We start from the raw sequence: 21,885 nt of genomic DNA on the forward strand, positions 1-21,885 counted from the left end.
GTGTGATCTCAGTTCACTGCAACCTCTGCCTCACGGATTCAAGCAATTCTCCTTCCTCAGCCTCCCAAGTAGCTTGGATTACAGGCATGCACCACCACACCCAGCTAATTTTTGTATTTTTAGTAGAGACAGGGTTTCACCATGTTAGCCAGGCTGGTCTTGAACTCCTGATCTCAGGTGATCCATCCAGGTCGGCCTCCCAGTCTTGGAGTTATTTCTAAACAGCACTTGTCTCTAATCCTAATGGAACAGATGTATATGATGATCGGTATTTAATAATTTTTTTTCGTGTGGTAAATTTCAAAGCACGGAACAACACAAAGCGGAACATCACATTCAGCACAAAAATAGCGTGTTTCTTTCCGGATCCTTTTGCCATCCTTGTCGTATTGGGAGCAGCAAATTTTGCAGCGACCAGTTGGATTCTGTTTCCCTGACGTTGGTGGTATGCTCTTGGGGAAATGTCTTCCAGACAGACGAAGAGGTGTGACATCATCAGAGCACGGACGACCTCGAAGGTGTTGCTGCCCTGGCTTGTGATGCTCTTCCAGCATTCTTTCAATCAATGCCAGTCTGAAGTTTATATGGCTCATAGTGTGCTCAGGATTGTCCTTCTTGAACAGGATGTAGGAGTTCAGCACTGTAATGTGTAGAAGGTGGTGAAAGAATTTCTTATACCAAACCTTGTGTCTTTTGCGCTCAGATGGATAAGAAGTAAGCATCTGATCAGCCGAGTCCACCGCTCCCATATTCTCATTATAATCCACAATGACACGTGGCTTTTTAGTTTTCTTTCCATTTCTGTTGTTTACTTCAATCACAGTATCATTGTGGAATGTTGACAACATTGTCACCTCCTTCCCGTCACACCATTTCAGTGCCATCAGTTCACCACAGAATCTGGCTACAGTCGTCCCCTTTGCAATCCTTTTTTTCAGATCATTTGGAATCTGTTTTCTGTTCAAACGAGCGGTCCCAACTGCATCAGTCCTATTTTGATGTAATTCTCTGAAAAGCATGGGAGATATATTAAAGTTATCGAGGAAGACACAATACCCTTGGCCAAGAAGGTCATTGACCAAGGTAAGAACAATGCGCGATGATTTCAGGCCATCGGCTGAATCTTTCAAATTCATACCAGGCCCTGTGTGAACAAGCGCATTCCACACGTAACCAGATTGACTTTCACAAAGTACATATAGCTTCAGACCAAATCGTACTCGTTTTGTCGGGATGTACTGCTTCATAGCTAACGGCCCCTTGAACAGCATCAGTGATTCATCAACTGCAATGTTTCTGTTTGGAGTATATACAGTTGAAAATTTATTTACAAGAAAGTCGAACACAGGTTTGATCTTCTGCAATGAAATATGGGCCTTTGATTGACCAGCAGATATAGAAGAACTGTTGACAAAATGCAGGCACCGAAACAAAAGTAAAAATCTTTCACCAGTCATAATTTGCCTGAGATAAGGTGTATCCAAAAGAGGCCTTGTTGACCAAAACATCTCCAGCTCAGGTTTCTGCACAATACCTTGCAGTAACATTACTGCAAAAAAGACTTTGAGCTCGTCATTGTCAGTGTCTTTCCATTTATCCATTCGCGAAAATCCTTTCGGACCCGGTGGCTTTGAAGCCAACAAGGCAGCTTGGGCATTTGTTTCTCTAGTAATTTTTGAAACTAATTCCTCAGTAAAGAACAGTTCAAAATACTGCAATGGGTCAGTGATATCACTGACATCGACTTTTCTGCCAGGTGTGCCGGTAAAGTCATACCTTTGACGTGGAATCATAGCACGAGCTGACCATTTCATAGGGCGCCCTGAGTCAGATGATGTAGGGCTCTTTCCATCAGATTCTAAATGGGACAGAGGCCTGATCTTATCGTCTTCTAAAGCACTATCCGAAAAAGTATCGGAATCGTCTATTTCCGAAAAATCAGATTCATCAAATGAATCTTCGGCCAGCAACTGTTCGAGACCGGTATTACCATCACGCATAGGAATGGTACGTTTTCTAGGATTTGACATTTCGGCGATTGAGAATCACTATATTTTGTAAATGGAAATACCACTACTAAAAACAGAATGCTATAAACAGAATGATGTCTTTTGTTTCAAAAGTCAATATACCAGAACCATGCGAAAATAACAGAAGCGAGATATTTCGTGGCAAACTTTGGGAGTAAGGTTGTGACTGTAATACACGAGTTATCTCGGCGTAAGCGCTGCAGTCGCCGCACAGCAGCGCGTAATCAAGGGGCTAAGGAGAAATGGGTTAAACGCACATAGAAGCCTTTCATCTCATACGTCTTGGGGAGTCTCTAGAAGTTTTTTGAAAGGTCTCTTCCGGATGGTGTTTCTCCCGAAGCCAGTCTCGTCATCTTTTACTCCCGTGAGGTCCTTGGCCTCCGTGGCTGCCACAGCAACACACACTTGACTTTCACCTCATGGGCAGTCCCCTTCATGGGCACTTGACACACGCTCTGTGCGCCGCCTTCCAATCCAGAGTGCCGGGAGTTTAGGGCAGTACTTCCGCCTTACTTCCGCCTCGCTAGTCGATCGGCCATGATTTCTTCCCTCTGGTTGGATCCCACAGCTTATGACAGAAACGGGCGCCCAGTGATGACAACATCAAGCCGCCGGCGGCGGCGGTGGCGGCCGGGAGACTGGGAGGGCTTCCGGGGCTGCCGGCCTGAGTGTAGAGCTGCTGTCATGGCGGCCGCTCTGTGGGGCTTCTTTCCCGTGCTGCTGCTGCTGCTGCTATCAGGGGATGTCCAGAGCTCGGAGGTGCCCGGGGCTGCTGCCGAGGGATCGGGAGGGAGTGGGGTCGGCATAGGAGATCGCTTCAAGATTGAGGGGCGTGCAGTTGTTCCAGGGGTGAAACCTCAGGACTGGATCTCGGCGGCCCGAGTGCTCGTAGACGGAGAAGAGCACGTCGGTTTCCTTAAGTGAGCATCCTGAGGGCAGCGGGAAAAAGGCTGGGATGGAGGCCGGACAGGGACCCCACCAGGAGAGTTAAGTGTCAGGGCGGGACAACGTCGCTGTCTCAGACTGAAGGGGAGGGTGCCGCTAACGGTCTATGCCGGGAGACCTTGGGAGGCAGTCGGATGCTTTCCCTTTCCCGGTCCTGTACCTCTGGAATGAGCATGGCAGGCGCTCACCCCCTGCCATGGTCAGAGCATGGAGTCAGTTATTGTCAACCTTGTTTTGACCCCATGTGGGGACGATCATTCCTGGGCCCTGGGGACAAGTGGACCTTTATTAGTCTCTTGTTGGATTCTTTCTTTTATATCTCATCTGGTTTCCCGAGAACCTAGTCGTTTCTTGCATTCACTTCAGTCTTTTGGTAGCTTGATATTATGTAGAAAGATGCGACACAGGTGGGAATTCTCAAAACCCAAAGGGCTTCTAGTGATGACATAGACTGGGAGGCTAATGTTACTGCTTCTAAAATTAACAGGCCCTGAAATCCCTAATCAAAGCACTTTGTTTTGTTGTTTTGGCTTGGGGGTGCGATTGTTGTTCTTTTTTACACTTGAATTCATCGAGGGATTTGCTGTATATCACACTTGTCATTTATGTGAAAGTAGGATTTCTCTACATTGCTTTCTTCTGTCCTTTCGTGCTATTAGTGGAAGTGGGATTTCTGTCTATATTAAAAGACAGGACGAATTTGTTAGCACTAGTTTTGCAGCAGCCTGCTTTGGAAATGTCTAGGCACAACTACGTTGTTTTAAATCTTTCCACCCTTACTTAGTAGGTGAAACTGTAAACTGAAAGAAAATAATTAGGAAGTGTTTCCTTTGGTGGGTTCGTACACCAGCAAATGGTATCTGAACATCAGACAACTTAAATGTGGACATTTAAATCCAAATCTGATTTACATATTTGTTCAGATCATCTAAGTGCCCTTGAGTGGTAATTTCAACCTCAGATTAATAAATAGTGACAAATTTACAACCCGTATTTTACTGCCATCTGTCATTAAGAATCTGGCATTAGGACATTCTTTAGAGTTTACCCTAATTAATGATGTTTTAATGATACAGTTCTCATAAAGCTTTAGGAATGAGCCTTAATTGACCATTTGGCCACTCTTCTGCTGTATACAGTTCTTTTAAAAAGCAGAGCTTTTAGAAAGCTACAGAGCAAAACCGTGTCTCAGGAAAAAAAGAAAAGTTGATGGAGAATTAATGTGAGGAGTTTATGATGATAATCTTATTGGAAAAGGGGTAGGTAATTTGTATTGTAGCTGTTTGAAAATAGTATATTAGAAACAAAGTAGGGAAACAACCCTTAATGTTTCATTGTATCTTTTTTTTTTGGCGACAAGGTCTTGTTCTGTCATTCAACCTGGAGTGCAGTGGTGATATGATAGTTCATGGCAGCCTCGAACTTCTGTACTCAAGCGATCCTCCTGTCTCAGCCTCCTGAGTAGCTAGGACTACAGGCGGACGCCACCATGTCCAGCTAATTTTTAAATTTTTTTTGTAGAGACAGGGTCTTGCTGTGTTGCGCAGTGTCGTCTCAAACTCCTGGCCTCAAGTGATACTTCTGCCTCAGCCTGTCACATTTTTGGGATTACAGGCGTGAGCCATGGTGCCTGCCATTTTTCCGGCTTCATTTGGAATCATATGACTTATGTTTTTACTAGTAAAATATAATATATAGTAGTTTGTAACCTGCCTTTTTCACTTAATGTTCTTGAACACCTTTTGATACCATTTCATGTTCTTTCATTTGTATGTAGAAAGGTTGATGGAGAATTGCCAGGCACGGTGGCTCACACCTGTAATCTTAGCACTTTTGGGAGGCTGAGGTGGGAGGATTGCTTGAGCTGAGGCAGTTGAGGCTGTAGTGAACTGTGATGGTGCCATTGCACTCCAGCCTGGGCTACAGAGCAAAACCCTGTCTCTCAGGAAAAAAAGAAAGGTTGATGGAGAATTAATATGAGGAGGTTATGGTGATAATCTTATTGGAAAAGGGGTAGGTAATTTGTATTGTAGCTGTTTTGCATGACTAGCACAGGGTTTTGACTTACGTTTGTGCTTATTGGAGGTGGCTTAGGACTTGGTTAGTGGAGGTAAAGGGAATTGGGCCTGAAGATTCCTCATGCCATTTCTTGCTATCATCACAATATATATAAGCCATAATTTATTTAAACAGTCCTCTGTTTTTGGACAGGTGGTTTTCAGGTTTTGTGTTTTTTTTTAACATAGTAATATTATATTCTATACTTTTTTGAACTTTTTATTATAGAAATTTTCAGACATGCATAAAATAGAATGGCATTCTACTGTTTTGTTTCATGTCTTTTGTGTACCTTCATTAATTTTTTTCTGAAATATTTTTAAATGGTTCTAAGCATAATGTGATTTTACTTGTAAAAGCATTATTATGTATCTCCAAAAAATAAGGACTTAAACAAAAACCACATTACCATTATTGATTCAACAAAATAATCATGCATTAATATCATCTAGTAGTCCCATTTTTATGTTTCCTCAGTTATCTCAAAAATGTTTTTTATATAATTGTTCTTTCAAATCAGGATCCAACAAGGCCTACCTACATTTTGTAGAGTACATTTTTAAGGACAAATTTAAATTTTCTTTTTCTTTTTTTTTTTTTTTTTTGAGACAGAGTCTTGCTCTGTTGCCCAGGCTGGAGTGCAGTGGCACGATCTCAGCCCGCTGCAAGCTCTGCCTCCCAGGTTCATGGCATTCTCCTGCTTCAGCCTCCCGAGTAGCTGGGACTACAGGCGCCCACCATCATGCCTGGCTAATTTTTTGTGTTTTTAGTAGAGATGGGGTTTCAACGTGTTAGCCAGGATGGTCTCGATCTTCTGACCTTGTGATCCGCCCGCCTCGGCCTCCCAAAGTGCTGGGATTACAGGCGTGAGCCACTGTGCCTGGTCACAAATTTTAAATTTTGTATTGCAAACTTTATGTTACTTTTCTTAAGTAAAATGTTTACCTTAGGATGATAAATATATTTGCTTTTTAAAAAATTATTTCTGATATTATTTGTGTTCCACCATCATCAGTTTGTTTTTTCTGGATCTAAAAAAATGTTTTAAAATTGGTTGAGTCAGGGCTGGGTGTGGTCAGGAACTCCAGAGGTCAGGAGTTCAAGATCAGCCTGGCCAACATGGTAAAACCCTGTCTCTAATAAAAATACAAAAAAAAATCAGCCAGGTGTAGTGGCGGTAGTCTGTAATCCCAGCTGCTAGGGAGGCTGAGGCAGGAGAATACTTAAACCCGGGAGGTAGAGGTTGCAGTGAGCAGAGATCACCCCATTGCACTCCATCCTGGGTGACAGAGCAAGACTCTGTCTCAAAAAGAAAGAGAGAGAGAGAGAGAAGGGAGGGAGGGAGGGAAGGAGAAAGGAAGGAAGTAGAAAGGAAAAAGAAAGGAAAGGAAAGAAATGAAGAAAGAAATTGGTTCAGTCAGGGTCTCATTAAGAAATAGAAGATACACTCAAATTAGAGTAATTCAAGGAGAATTTAATGAAGGGACCAAACAGTGTAGTAATGGTGCGGGGAAACAGCCAGACTGTGCAGTACCCTGGAGCTTACAACCTCAAGGTTATTATCACCATCTCTAATCCTGGAGGAAAAGGAGAGTAGAGGTTACTAGAACCTTGAAGGGAAGAAAGCCTGCATTGAAAGACACAAGCCAGTCCCTTGACACAGCCAGTCAGAGGTGGCCTGTCAGTGAGAGAGCTGGGGGGAAATACACTAAGCTCATTTTCTTTCCTTCCTCCAGTCTGCAAAGAGGAGAAAGGCAGAGAGTGGATCTAAAGGGCAAATGGAAGATGTCCAGCCCAGGCATACGTTAACTTGTTTACATTTCAATTCTGGCTTAGTTTAGTGTGTGCTTTGGAGTAACATTTTTTCATCTTACTTTTTTTTTTTTGAGACGGAGTCTCTATCTGTCACCCAAGCTGGAGTGCGGTGGCTCAATCTTGACTCACTGCAACTTCCGCCTCCCAGGTTCAAGTGATTCTCCTGCCCAGACTCCCGAATAGCTGGACTACAGGCGCGTGCCACCACACCCGGCTAATTTTTGTATTTTTAGTAGAGATGAGGTTTTACGGTATTAGGCAGGATGGTCTTGTCATCTTACTTTTTAGTAACTATTGTGGATATCATCAGTATTAGTTATTCCTTTAACTATGAAAGAGCCTGTGAAGATTTAAGAAGCATTATTTTAATATATTATTATAATATTTGGAATTCTCTGATACAGTTGATCATTTTAGAACCATTTGTTTTCCTGAAACAGAAACTTTTTTCTCAAAATAGTAGTTTCTCATTTTTCAAACAAATTAATTTTGATCTGTGAAATGAAATTACCAGCTCTTGATAGAATGGTTTTCTAAGTCTAGGAAGTTTAGAAGAAATCCGTAAGGAAAAGATGGATGTTTTTAACTACATAAACATTTTAAGCTTCTAGTAACCAAAGTAAATGGGAATTATTTATAGCAAATAGAACAAATGATACTTAAATACCTTTTATTATTTGTTAAAAAGAACAGAAAACCAAAAATTGCAGATTAAAACTAGAACAAAATGCCTTTTTTTTTTTTGAGACAGTTTTCGCTCTGGTTGCCCAGGCTGGATGGCTCACTGCAACCTCTGCCTCCCAGATTAAAGTGATTCTCCTGCCTCAGCCTCCTGAGTAGCTAGGATTACAGGCATGCGCCACCTACACCTGGCTAATTTTGTAGTTTTAGTAGAGACGGAGTTTCTCCATGTTGGTCAGGCTGGTCTCTAACTCCTGACCTTAGGTGATCCGTCTGCCTCGGCCTTCCAAAGTGCCGGGATTACAGGTGTGAGCCACCGCGCCCGGCCTGCCATTTTTAATAGTAGGAAATTGTTTGCCAGGCGTGGTGGCTCATGCCTGTAATCCCAGCACTTTGGGAGGCCAAGGCGGGCGGATCACGAGGTCAGGAGATCGAGACCATCCTGGCTAACACGGTGAAACCCCGTCTTTACTAAAACTACAAAAAATTAGCTGGGCGTGGTGGCGGCACCTGTAGTCCCAGCTGCTCTGGAGGCTGAGGCAGGAGAATGGCGTGAACCCGGGAGGCGGAGCTTGCAGTGAGCCGAGATGGCGCCACTGCACTCCAGCCTGGGCGACAGAGCGAGACTCCGTCTCAGAAAAAAAAAAAAAAAGAAAGAAATTGTTGGGGGTGATTGGCAAAATTGGAACCGTAATATTGTAATAATAATGTATATTCAATGAAGACATGGCTTTAGAATGGGAATTGTGTGTCTGTCACCTGTCATCTCTACCCATAGAAGGAAAATAATTACTTTCTATGTCAGGCTTCTTTGCTACCCTGGAGTGGTCTTAGGGATTTTCAGAACCTGTTCAGTGTAATTACAGAAACTGAAGGCCGAGCACGGTGGCTCACGTCTGTAATCCCGGCAATTTGGGAGGCTGAGGCGGGTGGATCACCCGAGGTCAGGAGTTCGAGACCAGCCTGGCCAACATGGTGAAACCCTGTCTCTACTAAAAATACAAAACTTAGCCGGGCATGATGGGACATGCCTGTAATCCCAGCTACTCAGGAGGCTGAGGCAGGAGAATCACTTGAACCCAGGAGGTGGAGGTTGCAGTGAGCTGAGATCATGCCATTGCACTCTACCCTGAGTGTTGCATAGAGATTCTGTCTCAAAAGAAAAAAGAAAAGAAACTGAAGCACAGGACAACTTTTGCCAAGGTTTTGTTTGTTTGCCAGTCGCTTTTAATGTCATTTTTCAGGAGAGTTGATTTGGGAGTTGGCAAATAAGTAAAGACTAAGCTGGTTTTCTAAACATGATTTTCATTTTTCCAGGACAGATGGGAGTTTTGTGGTTCATGATATACCTTCTGGATCTTATGTAGTGGAAGTTGTATCTCCAGCTTACAGATTTGATCCCGTTCGAGTGGATATCACTTCGAAAGGAAAAATGAGGTGAGGGCACCTGATTTAATTTTTGCCAAAAGCGAGGCTACTGAATACCTTAGCATATATTCCTTTTAGAATTAATAGTTTAGATGGAAAATTCTTTTTATTTAAACTACCACTATTCCTTAAAACATTTAAAATATCCTTATGTTTATTTAATCTGAACATTGAAAAAATTGTAAAGTTGAGCTTCTTGCTCAGGCTTAAAATTTATTTTAAAGCTCCTAATATGATTACATAAAGAAAAGGTAAGATTACTTACTATAGGAGCTAAAGCACTATGAAAGTTATAATTGAAATATGATTATTAAGTTGGAAATAATCTAACTTTTCTAAATTAGAAATACTATTCATGACCTGTTTTTCGCTGGGATATTTTGATAATACCTCTTATTACCTATTTGATACTTCATTGATCTAGAAATTTCTGTAGTCCTTTCTTTATGGAATCTTTTATGTTCAATGGAAATGTAGTATTTCTGGGGAAAACAATGGAGGTGAAAAGAACTATAGTCTAATTTAGATTGCAAGTGTGAAATAGCAAAACCTATTTGAAGTTGAAACATTTGTGTAGATATCTGTAGTCTTCAGAGTCAGCTTCCCATTATAATAGAACAAATTTATTTATTTATTTTGTCTCATGGCAATAGCATCCTCTTTGGTCAAATCTGACCAGGAAATATATGAAGCAACTTTTAAGTGGTAATGTCTCTTCTTTAAGCTATCAAATATGACTCTATGTTGCAGTAATAAGGCACAGGTAATGCAAAGGCAAAAACCATTTCTGGAGGTGGAGGACTAATAAATAATTGTACTGCTGATCTTTTTGGTGTCTGCCCAGCATATTTAGACTGATTTGTAGAGACTCAAAATTGAGCTGACGCATGTTCAGTTAGCACCATAGTATTTACATCTGAATTAGTGTTTACTCCTAACATTTTTTCTTCTTTCTTTGCTTTCTTTGACATTGAAAGTTTTAAAAATGTAATATGTAAATATGCCATAATTCAAATAGAATGAGTCACATACGGAGCTGTCCCATCTTTTACCTTAGCTGCATGTTAGTCCATTGATGGATTTGCCATCATTTATATAACCAGCTGCTATTGATAGACAAGTCATGATTTCTTTCTCTTCCTTTAGCATGTATACTAAACAGAGACAGTTATCAAGAGAATATTCTTTTTTTTTTTTTTTTTGAGACAAAGTCTTGCTCTGTTGCCCAGGCTGGAGTGCGGTGGCACAATCTTGGCTCACTGCAACCTCTGCTTCCCAGGTTCAAGGGATTCTCATACCTCAGCCTCCCAAATAGTTGGGCTTACAGCTGCACGCCACCAGGCCCGTCTGATTTTTTTTTTTTTGAGACGGAGTCTCGCTCTGTCACCCAGGCTGAAATGCAGTGGCATGATCTTGGCTCACTGCAACCTCCACCTCCTGGTTCAAGTGATTCTTCTGCCTCAGCCTCCCAAGTAGCTGGGACTACAGGCACCTACCACCACGCCCGGCTAATTTTTGTATTTTTAGTAGAGACAGGATTTCACCATATTGGCCAGGCTGGTCTCCAACTCCTGACCTTGTGATCCACCCGCCTCGGCCTCCAAAAGTGCTGGGATTACAGGTGTGAGCCACCGCGCCTGGCCTGATTTTTGTATTTTTAGTAGAGATGGGGTTTCGCTATGTTGGCCAGGCTGTTCTCAAACTCCTGACCTCGAGTGATCTGCCCACCTTGGCCTCCCAAAGTGCTGGGATTACAGATGTGAGCCACTGTGCCTGTCCAAGAGAATATTCTTGATATTATCAGTAAAGTAATACTCTAGTGCCACTAATAAGTATATTCTTAAAAACAAATTACTTTTACCCCCTACTTTTTAGAGAGACAAGGTCTTGCTATGTCGCGTAAGTTGGAGTGTAGTGGTTATTCTCAGGTGCAATCACATAGCCCGCTACAGCCTCACACTGACCTTTAGCAATCTTCCCACCTCAGCCTCCTAAGTAGCTGGGATTATAGGCACACATCGTATCCAGCTTCTTCCTTATTTTTGAAGTTAAATTATTGTCTTAGAATATTTTTTTGTCCAAATTCTGATGACATTTCTTGCTTTTGGCTATTTGGGGTAAGGGCAAAGCTTCAGTTAGAAGGTAGTACCTTGCATATATGTTTATAAATATATTTTGATGGAATAGATTGTTTTGAAGTAGATGAATTTTTTAAAGTATTGACTTTCTCATGTCTTTTTGGAAACATGAAGATTTTTAAAAATGTATATATAGGCCAGGTGTGGTGGCTCACGCCTATAATCCCAGCACTGTGGGAGGCTGAGGCAGTTATATCACTTGAGCCCAGGAGTTTGAGACCAGCCTGGGCAGCATAGTGAAGACCCTGTCTCTACCAAAAAAAAAAGGTTAAAAACTTAGCTGGACATGATGGCACATGCTTGTGATCCCAGCTACCTAGTAGGCTGAGGTAGGAGAATTGCTTGAGCCTGGGAGGTTGAGGCTGCAGCAGTGAGCCATGACTGTACCATTGCACTCTAGCCTGGGCAACAGAGCAAGATCCTGTCTCAAAAAAAAAAAATATATATATATATATATATGTGTGTGTGTGTGTGTATGTATATGTAAAATTCTTTTATGTTAAATCTGTTCCTTAAAGGACTTATTCATGACTTTTTATATATTTTAGAATTGTAAGCTTGGAAATGGGGGGGTACGTGGACTACAGTATATGTTATATATACTGCTTTAAACATTTTTTTATATTGAAAACAATATTGGAGGGAATGAGAGCTGTTACACAAAAGAGAATACTTGTATTTTTTTTTAATCCTTTTTACTCTGGTTAAATTTTGAATAAAGTAGTCTCAGCAAATAGGAATATTGTTTTAAATATAGACGGTCCCCAGCTTACAATGGTTCAACTTAGAATTATTATTATTATTATTATTTTTAATTTGAGACAGAGTCGCCAGGCAGGAGTGCAGTGGCGTGATCGTGGCTCACTGCAACGTCCGCCTCCTGGGTTCAAGCAATTCTCGTGCCTCAGCCTCCTGAGTAGCTGGGACTACAGGCGCATGCCACCATGCCCAATTAATTTTGTATTTTTAATAGAGGCAGGGTCTCACCATGTTGGCCAGGATAATTTTGATCTCTCGACATTGTGATCCGCCTGCTTCAGCCTCCCAAAGTGCTGGGGTTATAGGTGTGAACCACGGTGCCTGGCCCTCAACTTAGAATTTTTTGACTTTACTATGGTGCGAAAGCGATACACAGTAGAAACCATACTTTAAGTACCCATAACAACCATTCTTTTTTTGCGTTTAGGTCAGAATTTAGTAAGTTACATGAATTCAATAAGTTTCTTATTATAGAATGAGCTTTGTGTTAGGTGATTTTGCCACCTGTTGGCTAATGTAAGTAAGTATTCTGACCACTTTTAAGGTAGAAAAAATTGTAAAGTTGAGCTTCTTGCTCAGGTTTAAAATTTATTTTAAAGCCCCTAATATGATTACATAAAGATGTACTCTGATGACTCAGAGGCTGATGCAGGAGAATGGCTTGAACCTGGGAGGCAAAGTTTGCAGTGAGCCAAGATTGCGCCACTGCACTCCAGCCTGGGCTACAGAGCGATATTTCGTCTCAAAAAAATAAAAATAAAACATAATTGGGGGTGGGACAGAGTACAGAACAAAGTGGGATTCATCTAAGATCCTAATTCTTTTTTTTTTTTTTTTTTTTTTGTGATGGAGTCTTACTCTGTCACCCAGACTGGAATGCAGTGGCGTACCCTCAGCTCACTACGATCTCCGTTTCCTGGGTTCAAGTGTTTCTCCTGCCTCAGCCTGCCAAGTAGCTGGGATTACAGGCACATGCCACCGAGGCTGGCTAATTTTTGTATTTTCAGTGGAGACAGGGTTTCACCATGTTGGCCAGGCTAGTCTCAAACTCCTGACCTCAAATGATCCACCCACCTCGGCCTCCCAAAGTGCTGAGATTACAGACATTAGCTACTGTGCCCAGCCTTGACCAATATTTTATAAGCATGCAGCATGAATGATAAATTAGTTTTGAATATATGTGGGATTTTCACTTCTGACATTTTGGCAGAGAAATGCTGGATAAAAATATGACAAACATTTTCTTTTATTAATAAATGCTTAGCTCCCTCCAAAACAAAGGAAATCCCTAGGGGATAAACTATAAACCACTTCACCATCTGGAGATTTTGATATTCTCTAACCCAGAAGGCTTAGATTTAATTAGCAGTGTGCAGGGAGGAGGCAAGCCATGGGCTTGCTTGGAGTCAGAATTAGATCTAAAATTTGGTCCTCCCTTTGACCTCTGGTACTAAAATGCAGAAGGCCCTGGATTTTCAGAGGTAAAAGTCTGGCCCTGGCCTTTGGGGGAAAAAGTCTCGCCTGAAAACTGATAGTTATGCTCCTATACTCATTACAATCTGGGGTATGAATTTATTACTTTCTGCATAATCCAGGAACTTCCAAGCTGAGCAGTGAACAAAATAGTTTCTGGTTATAATTCCCAAATTCCTGGCAGAAACAAATGCATAATCTCTCTGCAAGGAGATACCCTTTGTATCTTTTTACTTAAATAAAGGTAAATTAAGTCTACTAAACTTACAAAGAACCCAAGAAAACAGTCTACATTGAGTCAGCAAATAAATCAGACCTCCAAGAACTTTAAATAGTAGGATTATTAGATATAGACTGTAAAATAATTTAATATATATTTAAAGTACTTAAGGAAATAAAAGACTTCCATAGAAATGATATACCAAAATAGGCTATAGATATTTGAAAAAAGAATAAAATAGAACTTCTACAATGAATATAGGCATTGAAATGTACAACTAAATGGATGCATTAAGAAACTGAGCAGAAGTTAGAAGAAGTGAGAGATAGATCAGAAAAGAAATTTCCCAGAATTCAACACAGCAGTGACAGTGAAATAGGAGAGGCAGTTTTCAAAAAGTAAAATGAATCATATGTAAACATGGATGAAAATTTTGATTAAAATTAGTGCATTTTTGGTGAAAAATGTAGTGTTACCTATAGCACTGTTGCAGTGCTTTCTTGCATTATAAAATTTTCTGGCAATATAGCCTTAAAAATTGGTTACATCCAATAATGCATTTCTTAGACCATCAAAAAAATAAAATCCAGTATTTTTGTATCGTATAATGAAGTAAACTCATTACTAAATATAATCAAATAACTTTAGCACCAGAAGGATTCTAAAATAATTTTTGACATAAATAGAAGTTAGGGAACTCATTAATCCCACAGGCCTAGGTAATGACAGAGCTACAGCTAGAAGTTTCCAAGTCTAGCATTTTTTTCTCTGTGTTTTGCTGCATATTTTAGACATGTAGATAAAGCTATTTTGGTCAGATTTTCAAGATCAAAAGTTTAGATTTTAAAGCATTTTGGAAAAAGCCAAAGGTGTGTATAAGGCATTGCTAATATAATATAAGCAGTTCTTTTAACCAGTAATGTTTTTAATGGAATTACTGTTGCTTTCCCCATGTTGCTTTATCAGAGCAAGATATGTGAATTACATCAAAACATCAGAGGTTGTCAGACTGCCCTATCCTCTCCAAATGAAATCTTCAGGTCCACCTTCTTACTTTATTAAAAGGGAATCGTGGGGCTGGACAGACTTTCTAATGAACCCGATGGTATGTATCAGGCTAAAATAAAGCACTTTACTAATACCTAATTTGCTTCTAGGCAGTGGCAACTTCAGACCCCTGTGAGATAGAAAGCTGAGGTCAGATTGGTGGAAGAAAGGATAATTGTGAGTAGTTTGCAGATTTCAGAAGAACAGTGGCTTTGGGAATATGTAATGAAGAAAATATAATGAGAATTGCACTGTAGATTTGATTATTGAAATGTGTAATAGGAATTGGATAAATGCTTATGATAACATATTTTACATTTCAAATAGAATAAGAATATTCAGTAAGTCAGTCATACTTGGAGCTGTCTCATTCTTCATACTACCTGCATATTTTTTGGGTTTTTTTTTTTGACTTTTTTTAGACGGAGTTTTGCTCTTGTTGCCCGGGCTGGAGTGCAATGGAGCAATCTCAGCTCTCTGCAACCTCTGCCTCCTGGGTTCAAGCGATTCTCCTGCCTCAGCCTCCCAAGTATCTGGGATTACAGGCATGCGCCACCACGCCCAGCTAATTTTGTATTTTTAGTAGAGATGGAGTTTCTCCATCTTGGCCAGGCTGGTCTTGAACTCCTGACCTCAGGTGATCTGCCTGCCTTGGCCTCCTAAAGTGCTGGGATTACAGGCGTGAGCCACTGCGCCTGGCCGTACTACCTGCATATTATTGGTCCATTGATGAATGTGCCATCATTTATTAACCAGCCCCTATTGATAGCACAAGTAAGGATTTCTTTCTCTTTTTTTAACATGTGTAGTGAAGAAAAAAGTTATTCTATGGTAATTTAAGTAGTTGGCATTATGAAACCGATGTTATGATACTCACTAATAATGAAACACTAATAGCATGCATTCTTTAAACATTTGTTTTTGTTTTTAATTATTGTAGGTACCTAATAATGTACATTTATGAGGCACATGTGATGTGTTGATACAGGCATATGATGTGTATTAATCACATCAGGGTAATTGGGTTATTCCTCACCTTAAGCATTTATCATGTTTTTGTAAGTGTTAGGAGCATACCAATTCCACTCTTTGGTTGTTATTTTAAAATATACAATAAATTATTGTTGACTATCATCAAGAAAGCAGTTTTTAGAAACAAATTGGCCTTTTCTTTTGCTGTTTTTAAAAATTGAATTGCTGTCTTAGAATTTATCTAAGTAGGCCAGGCGTGGTGGCTCATACCTGTAATCCTAGCACTTTGGGAGGCTGAGGTGGGCGGATCACGAGGTCAGCAGTTCGAGACCAGCCTGGCCAACATGGTGAAACCTCGTCTCTACCAAAAATATAAAAAGTTAGCCGGATGTGGTGGTGGGCACCTGTAATCCCAGCTACTCGGGAGGCTGAGACAGGAGAATTGCTTGAACCAGGGAGGGTGGAGGTTGCAGTGAGCCGAGATTGTGCCACCACACTCCAGCCTGGGGAACAGAGTGAGACTGTGTCTCAAAAAATAAAAATAAAAGAATTCATCTAAGTTTTGTTCATATTCCTTGCTGATAGCTATTTAGATCACACATGATCTATATTCGGAGGCTGTATATCCCCTAGAGAGGAATAAATTCGTACCTAGACTCTGTTGTCAGAGATGAAGAGGCAGGAGGGAGACTGGATGGAAGAAGTCAGCAGTGAAACTCCAGAGCTTATTCATCTTCCATGTTCTCATCTCTGAAATTCTGTGGAAGTGTATCTAGTGCTCCAGTGCGTGATGCTTCTAGGTCATTTTTCAAAACTGGTCTGCTAAAGTAGGTCAGTTTTCCAAGAACCACAGTCATCTGAAAAGAGCTGTTAGCTTGCCATTGGATCACCAATCCCATTGCCAGACTATACATTAAAAAAAAGCGAATAGATAGTTCCATTTGCAAACTATTTGTGTTAAATAACACAGTAAACTCTGCAAAAAGATAGGTGGGAGGCACAGCTATGAAGTGTCTAAAGTCTGAACATACATACAGAAAACTTTTACATTCTATAATAGTCCACCATTGTCAGACAGACAGCACCTTGCTGTCATCAGAACCGGTTCAGTAGAATTGAGATGGTTGCTACTAGTGTTATTGTATAGACAACATTTAAATCTTTAATTTCACCATTGGTTGTTAAGTGCATTTTTTGTTCTATTAACTGTAAAGTGGGGGAAAAATATTTTCTGGATTTTTTTTTTTTCTGCAGGTTATGATGATGGTTCTTCCTTTATTGATATTTGTGCTTCTGCCTAAAGTGGTCAACACAAGTGATCCTGACATGAGACGGGTAAGATGATTGTCCAGCTATGGATTTTTTTTTTTTTTAAGAGACAGAGTCTCTGTTGCTCAAGCTGGAGTGCAGTGGCACAGTCAGTCTGAGTGGCCTCATCCTGGGCTCAAGCTATCTACCTGCCTCAGCCTCCCAAAGCGCTGGAATTATAGGTCTGAGACACCATGCCTGGCCCCATCTGTGGGTCTTTGAACCATATTGTGATGTTTGCTCTATCCCATCGTAGCTGGGTGGCTTGGTTTTTCTCAATTTTATTCTAGTTCCCAAGCCAAATTAATCTAGAGGTTGTATTAACACAGTATCATGTTCCTGGCATTTAATTAGCTGCTTCCATTAGACTAGATAAATTGTTAGTTCTGCCTGATTTAAAGGCCTGGATCTCTTCGTGTAGCTAAAACATCTTACTGGATCCTAGCCTCTTTGTGTGCCTTACTTTTTAAATAGCTGAAATGTGTAATAATTCTGGTATACTTAATCTAAATATTTTACAAAATGATTGCTCCTATGATCTGCCTTTACTTTACAAAACTCTCTTCAGAGTACATACTCAGTTTATGTGTTCAGACACACAAAAGAAATTCAGATAGACTAAGGGGGATGGATAAGTAGAGGAGTGACCTTTGAATTCTGTACCACGAAGCCATAGTGGTTGAGCAGAGGGAGAGGATCTGCTAAGTAGGATGCTTGCAATTTAGTGCCACCACATTTTCTCTTTGAATATTGGCTGCCATTTGAACTCTTCATTTTTTTCAAAAAACAATTGTGCATTTTTCCATTCAACCATCAACAAGTATCCTCTGAGTTTCAAAGTTCCCCATTTTATTTAGTATATTGATGTGTTGACATTTTATTCATTCCTGAGTAAACATTTATGAATCAATTTCTAGGGTCTCGATACTGAGATACAGAAATGAATTATAGGCCATTCCTGTCATCAGTAGGCTCAGTCCAGTTAAATGTAGAAAATAGAATGGATTTATCAAATAGTCTTCTTGCTATCAGGGGATTTTGTGACTATTTCTTTTCTTTTTTCTTAATAGAAATTTATCTTATTTCTTTTTTTTTTTTTTTTTTTTTTTTTTTTGAGACGGAGTCTCGCTCTGTCGCCCAGGCTGGAGTGCAGTGGCCGGATCTCAGCTCACTGCAAGCTCCGCCTCCCGGGTTGACGCCATTCTCCTGCCTCAGTCTCCCGAGTAGCTGGGACTACAGGCGCCCGCCACCTCGCCCGGCTAGTTTTTTTGTACTTTTTAGTAGAGACGGGGTTTCACCGTGTTAGCCAGGATGGTCTCGATCTCCTGACCTCGTGATCCGCCCGTCTCGGCCTCCCAAAGTGCTGGGATTACAGGCTTGAGCCACCACGCCCGGCCTATCTTATTTCTTAAAGAAATAAGGTAAATAAAAATGTTTGCTAAGATAGTAGGTGATTACATTCTGTGGAAGGTAATAAGGTGTCTATTCCAAGCAGGAATGGCAGAAAAATATTCATAGGAAAAGAAAGATTTTTGATATTTCAAAATGTCTTATTGGTAAATGTTTGCATTTTTGTTTCAGTGTTAGACTGAAAGTAATACATCCTATGCATTCCTTGTATATGTTAAGCCAATTAACTGTGACATCAGTAGAGGGAAGCATCAGAAGTCACATTTGATTTAAGTTCATTCTGGCCGGGCACAGTGGCGCAGGCCTGTAATCCCAGCACTTTGGGAGGCCAAGGCAGTGCATCACCTGAGGTCAAGAATTCGCGACCAACCTTACTAACATGGTGAAACCCCGTCTCTACTAAATACCAAAAAATTAGCTGGGCGCGGTGGCACGTGTAATCCGAGCTACTTGGGAGGCTGAGACAGGATAATCGCTTGAACCTGGGAGGCGGAGGTTGCAGTGAGCCAAGATTGCGCCATTGCACTCCAGCCTGGGCAAGAAGAGCAAAACTCTGTTTAAAAAAAAAAAGTTCATTCCTTGTAAAGTGCTTTGCACATCGTAAGCATCGTAAAAAGTTGATTCAAGAGCTTCAGAAGCTCTCTTCCTTGGCACTGCCTGCAGAGGTGGCATCATCTCCTACTTGACATCATGGCTGCCCTCAGATCCTTTGTGAAGCCCAAGATCATCAAAAAGAGAGCCAAGAGGTTTATCTGGTACCAGTCAGACCAATATGTCAAAATTAAGCTTAACTGGCAGAAACCTAGAGGCACTGACAACAGTGTTCGTAGAAGATTCAAGGGCCAGATCTTGATGCCCAGCATTGGTTATGGGAGCAGCAAAGAAACAAAGTACTTACCAGCAAACTATCGCAAGAACAGAAAACCAAACACCGCATGTTCTCACTCATAGGTGGGAATTGAACAATGAGATCACTTGGACTCGGGAAGGGGAACATCACACACCGGGGCCTATCATGGGGAGTGGGGAGGGGGGAGGGATTGCATTGGAAGTTATACCTGATATAAATGACGAGTTGATGGGTGCTGATGAGTTGATGGGTGCAGCACACCAACATGGCACAAGTATACATATGTAACAAACCTGTACGTTGTGCACATGTACCCTAGAACTTAAAGTATAATAATAAAATAAAAATAAAAAATAAACCCAAAAGAGCAAAAAAACAAAGTACTTACTACCCAGTGGCTTCTGGAAGTTCCTGATCTACAACATAAAGGAACTGGAAGTACTGCTGATCTGCAACAAATCTTACCGTGCTGAGATTACTCAGGGTGTTTCCTCCAAGAACCACAAAGCCATCTGGAAAGAGGAGCCCAGCTGGCCATCAGAGTCACTAGTCCCAGTGCCAGGCTGCACAGTGAGGAGAAGGAATCAGTGGCTCATGTGCATGTTTTATTTGTGTTTAAATAAAACCACAAAAACTGAAAAAAAAAAAAATAGAGCTTAAGAATTGAACAGATTGAAAAATAGAGTTGATATGTTTGCAGGGACTCAAGAGCTGTTACCATATACATTTATTTCTTAATTATTGGGGCATGTTAACATATTTGATTTATGTTTACAATATTTCTTTTCCTAGCCTTATTTGTAAAAGCACCTTCTCCTTTAAAACTTAGGAATAAATTCTACCTTTGTGGGAAAAGCTCAAGCTAATATCCTAACAGTGTTCAATTTGAAATGAAATCCTAGTGTTATGTTGTGTGCCTATAGTCCCAGCTGCCCAGGAAGCTGAGGCAGGAGGATCACCTGAGCACTCTCTCTTAAAAAAAAAAAAAAAAGAAAAGAAAAGAAATGGTAGATAATGCAGTACTTGCTATCTTTTTCATGTGTGAATGGACTAAAGTCAATTTTAAGTTCACTTTTAGAATGTCACTTAAAATTTAAATGAAGCAGATGTTACATTAATATTATATAACTATCAAACAGTACTTTATAGATTTTTGGTCAATTAAGGGGGACGACAAATACTCAAAAGTGCCAAGTCCTATCCTGTTTTGCCAATGACTTGTTTGTAACAGTGTGATGCTTGCTTTAGAGCCTAATCGAAGTCACCCGAGCCATACAGCATTCATAGATTTATGAGGCTTATAAATGAACTCGTAGAAATACAGAACTTATTTTCCAAACTTTACTGATACCTCGATATATAGTTAAAAATTAATATTCTGGTTATATGCATCTAAAGAAAGCATGAACTTAAAAATGTACTCATTAAAACAATAAGAAAGCACTTTAATCAGAAAACATAAGATAGGAATAGAATCAAATATATTCATTATCAGAAAAAAATGTTCTTTATTAAGACAAGTAGAATCAAACCTTAGGCAATCATTTATTGGACATTCACTAGGAGTCAGAATGTTTAGTGGTATAAAGGAGGTATGGAAAATAGTTACTAATGATACATAGGTGAAGTACTATTGAGTATGATGTTGCATCATTCCCAGAACCAGTACCTTTCACTTGTTCTACTCCTTTACTTTTTCTTTAATAGGAAGTGTTAGGAGTTAAAAGACTCGAAGGATCCTACATATCATTGTGCCTTGTCTTCTTGCAGGAAATGGAGCAGTCAATGAATATGCTGAATTCCAACCATGAGTTGCCTGATGTTTCTGAGTTCATGACAAGACTCTTCTCTTCAAAATCATCTGGCAAATCCAGCAGCGGCAGCAGTAAAACAGGCAAAAGTGGGGCTGGCAAAAGGAGGTAGTCAGGCCGTCCAGAGCTGGCATTTGCACAAACACAGCAACACTGGGTGGCATCCAAGTCTTGGCAAACCGTGTGAAACAACTACTGTAAACTTGAGTCATCGCGAACGTTGATCTCTTACAACTGTATATGTTAACTTTTTAGCACATGTTTTGTACTTGGTACACGAGAAAACCCAGCTTTCATCTTTTGTCTGTATGAGGTCAATATTGATGTCACTGAATTAATTACAGTGTCCTATAGAAAATGCCATTAATAAATTATATGAACTACTATACATTATGTATATTAAAACATCTTAATCCAGAGATGAAATCATCTTTCTTTTTTTTTTCACTTAATGTTTCTTTTTTTCTGACAATTTTCTTCAATTATCTGAGGCTTGAAATTGACCTTTCCTCTTTGAAAGGGAGTGGTTGTTATTTTTAGACAGCATGCACATGGTTTTTTATGCGGCCACAGCTTTCAAAATTTTCAGTTCTACTGTGCCATTGAATTCCCTGATAATCTGAGGTGGAACCATATGTTGCTGATGTAGTTTCAATTTCTTATTATTACAGTTAGTTTCAGAGTGTGGACATATGAATCACAATAGATCTTATCAACTTTTTTATTCTGGTTGCCATCTATGGTATTCGTTTTACAATTATTGAGTACCAGCTATGTGCTGTGATGCAAGGTAGAGTACAGATATGGATAATATCCAAGTGCTCCTTGTAGAACTTATTATGTAGGGAGGGAGGACAAATAATAACAGAGAATGAATGGCCAGGGGAAAGAAGTACAACAGTAGGAGAGCCTTCTAGAGCCTAAGGATGGGGAATCCACC

General features: G+C 40.3%; 2 protein-coding genes and 1 pseudogene across 2 annotated transcripts; 2 read left to right on the forward strand and 1 right to left on the reverse strand.

Annotated features, from left to right (window-relative positions):
* Nucleotides 1–260: 260 nt before the first annotated feature.
* On the reverse strand, nucleotides 261–2,571 carry PGBD4 (piggyBac transposable element derived 4). Its single transcript, XM_003900722.4, has one exon. It carries the CDS (start codon nucleotides 2,028–2,030, stop codon nucleotides 273–275), a length of 1,758 nt encoding a protein of 585 aa, XP_003900771.2. The 5' UTR covers nucleotides 2,031–2,571; the 3' UTR covers nucleotides 261–272.
* A 39-nt stretch (nucleotides 2,572–2,610) lies between these two features.
* EMC7 (ER membrane protein complex subunit 7) lies at nucleotides 2,611–21,367 on the forward strand. The gene is made up of 5 exons (XM_003900721.3): nucleotides 2,611–2,950; nucleotides 8,847–8,966; nucleotides 14,514–14,652; nucleotides 16,821–16,901; nucleotides 20,905–21,367. Exons 1-5 carry the CDS (start codon nucleotides 2,625–2,627, stop codon nucleotides 21,055–21,057), a joined length of 819 nt encoding a protein of 272 aa, XP_003900770.1. The 5' UTR covers nucleotides 2,611–2,624; the 3' UTR covers nucleotides 21,058–21,367.
* LOC110743665 lies at nucleotides 18,769–19,784 on the forward strand (annotated as a pseudogene).
* Nucleotides 21,368–21,885: the final 518 nt, after the last annotated feature.

This window comes from Papio anubis, chromosome 7 (genome assembly GCF_008728515.1).
Source record: "Papio anubis isolate 15944 chromosome 7, Panubis1.0, whole genome shotgun sequence".
Classification (NCBI taxonomy): domain Eukaryota; kingdom Metazoa; phylum Chordata; class Mammalia; order Primates; family Cercopithecidae; genus Papio; species Papio anubis.

Coding starts and splice junctions, on each gene's coding strand:
- PGBD4 (XM_003900722.4), bottom strand. CDS start 2,030: ATGTCAAATCCTAGAAAACGTACCATTCCTATGCGTGATGGTAATACC.
- EMC7 (XM_003900721.3), top strand. CDS start 2,625: ATGACAACATCAAGCCGCCGGCGGCGGCGGTGGCGGCCGGGAGACTGG. Junction 2,951..8,846: donor GAGCACGTCGGTTTCCTTAA/GTGAGCATCCTG, acceptor TCATTTTTCCAG/GACAGATGGGAGTTTTGTGG. Junction 16,902..20,904: donor GTGATCCTGACATGAGACGG/GTAAGATGATTG, acceptor GTCTTCTTGCAG/GAAATGGAGCAGTCAATGAA.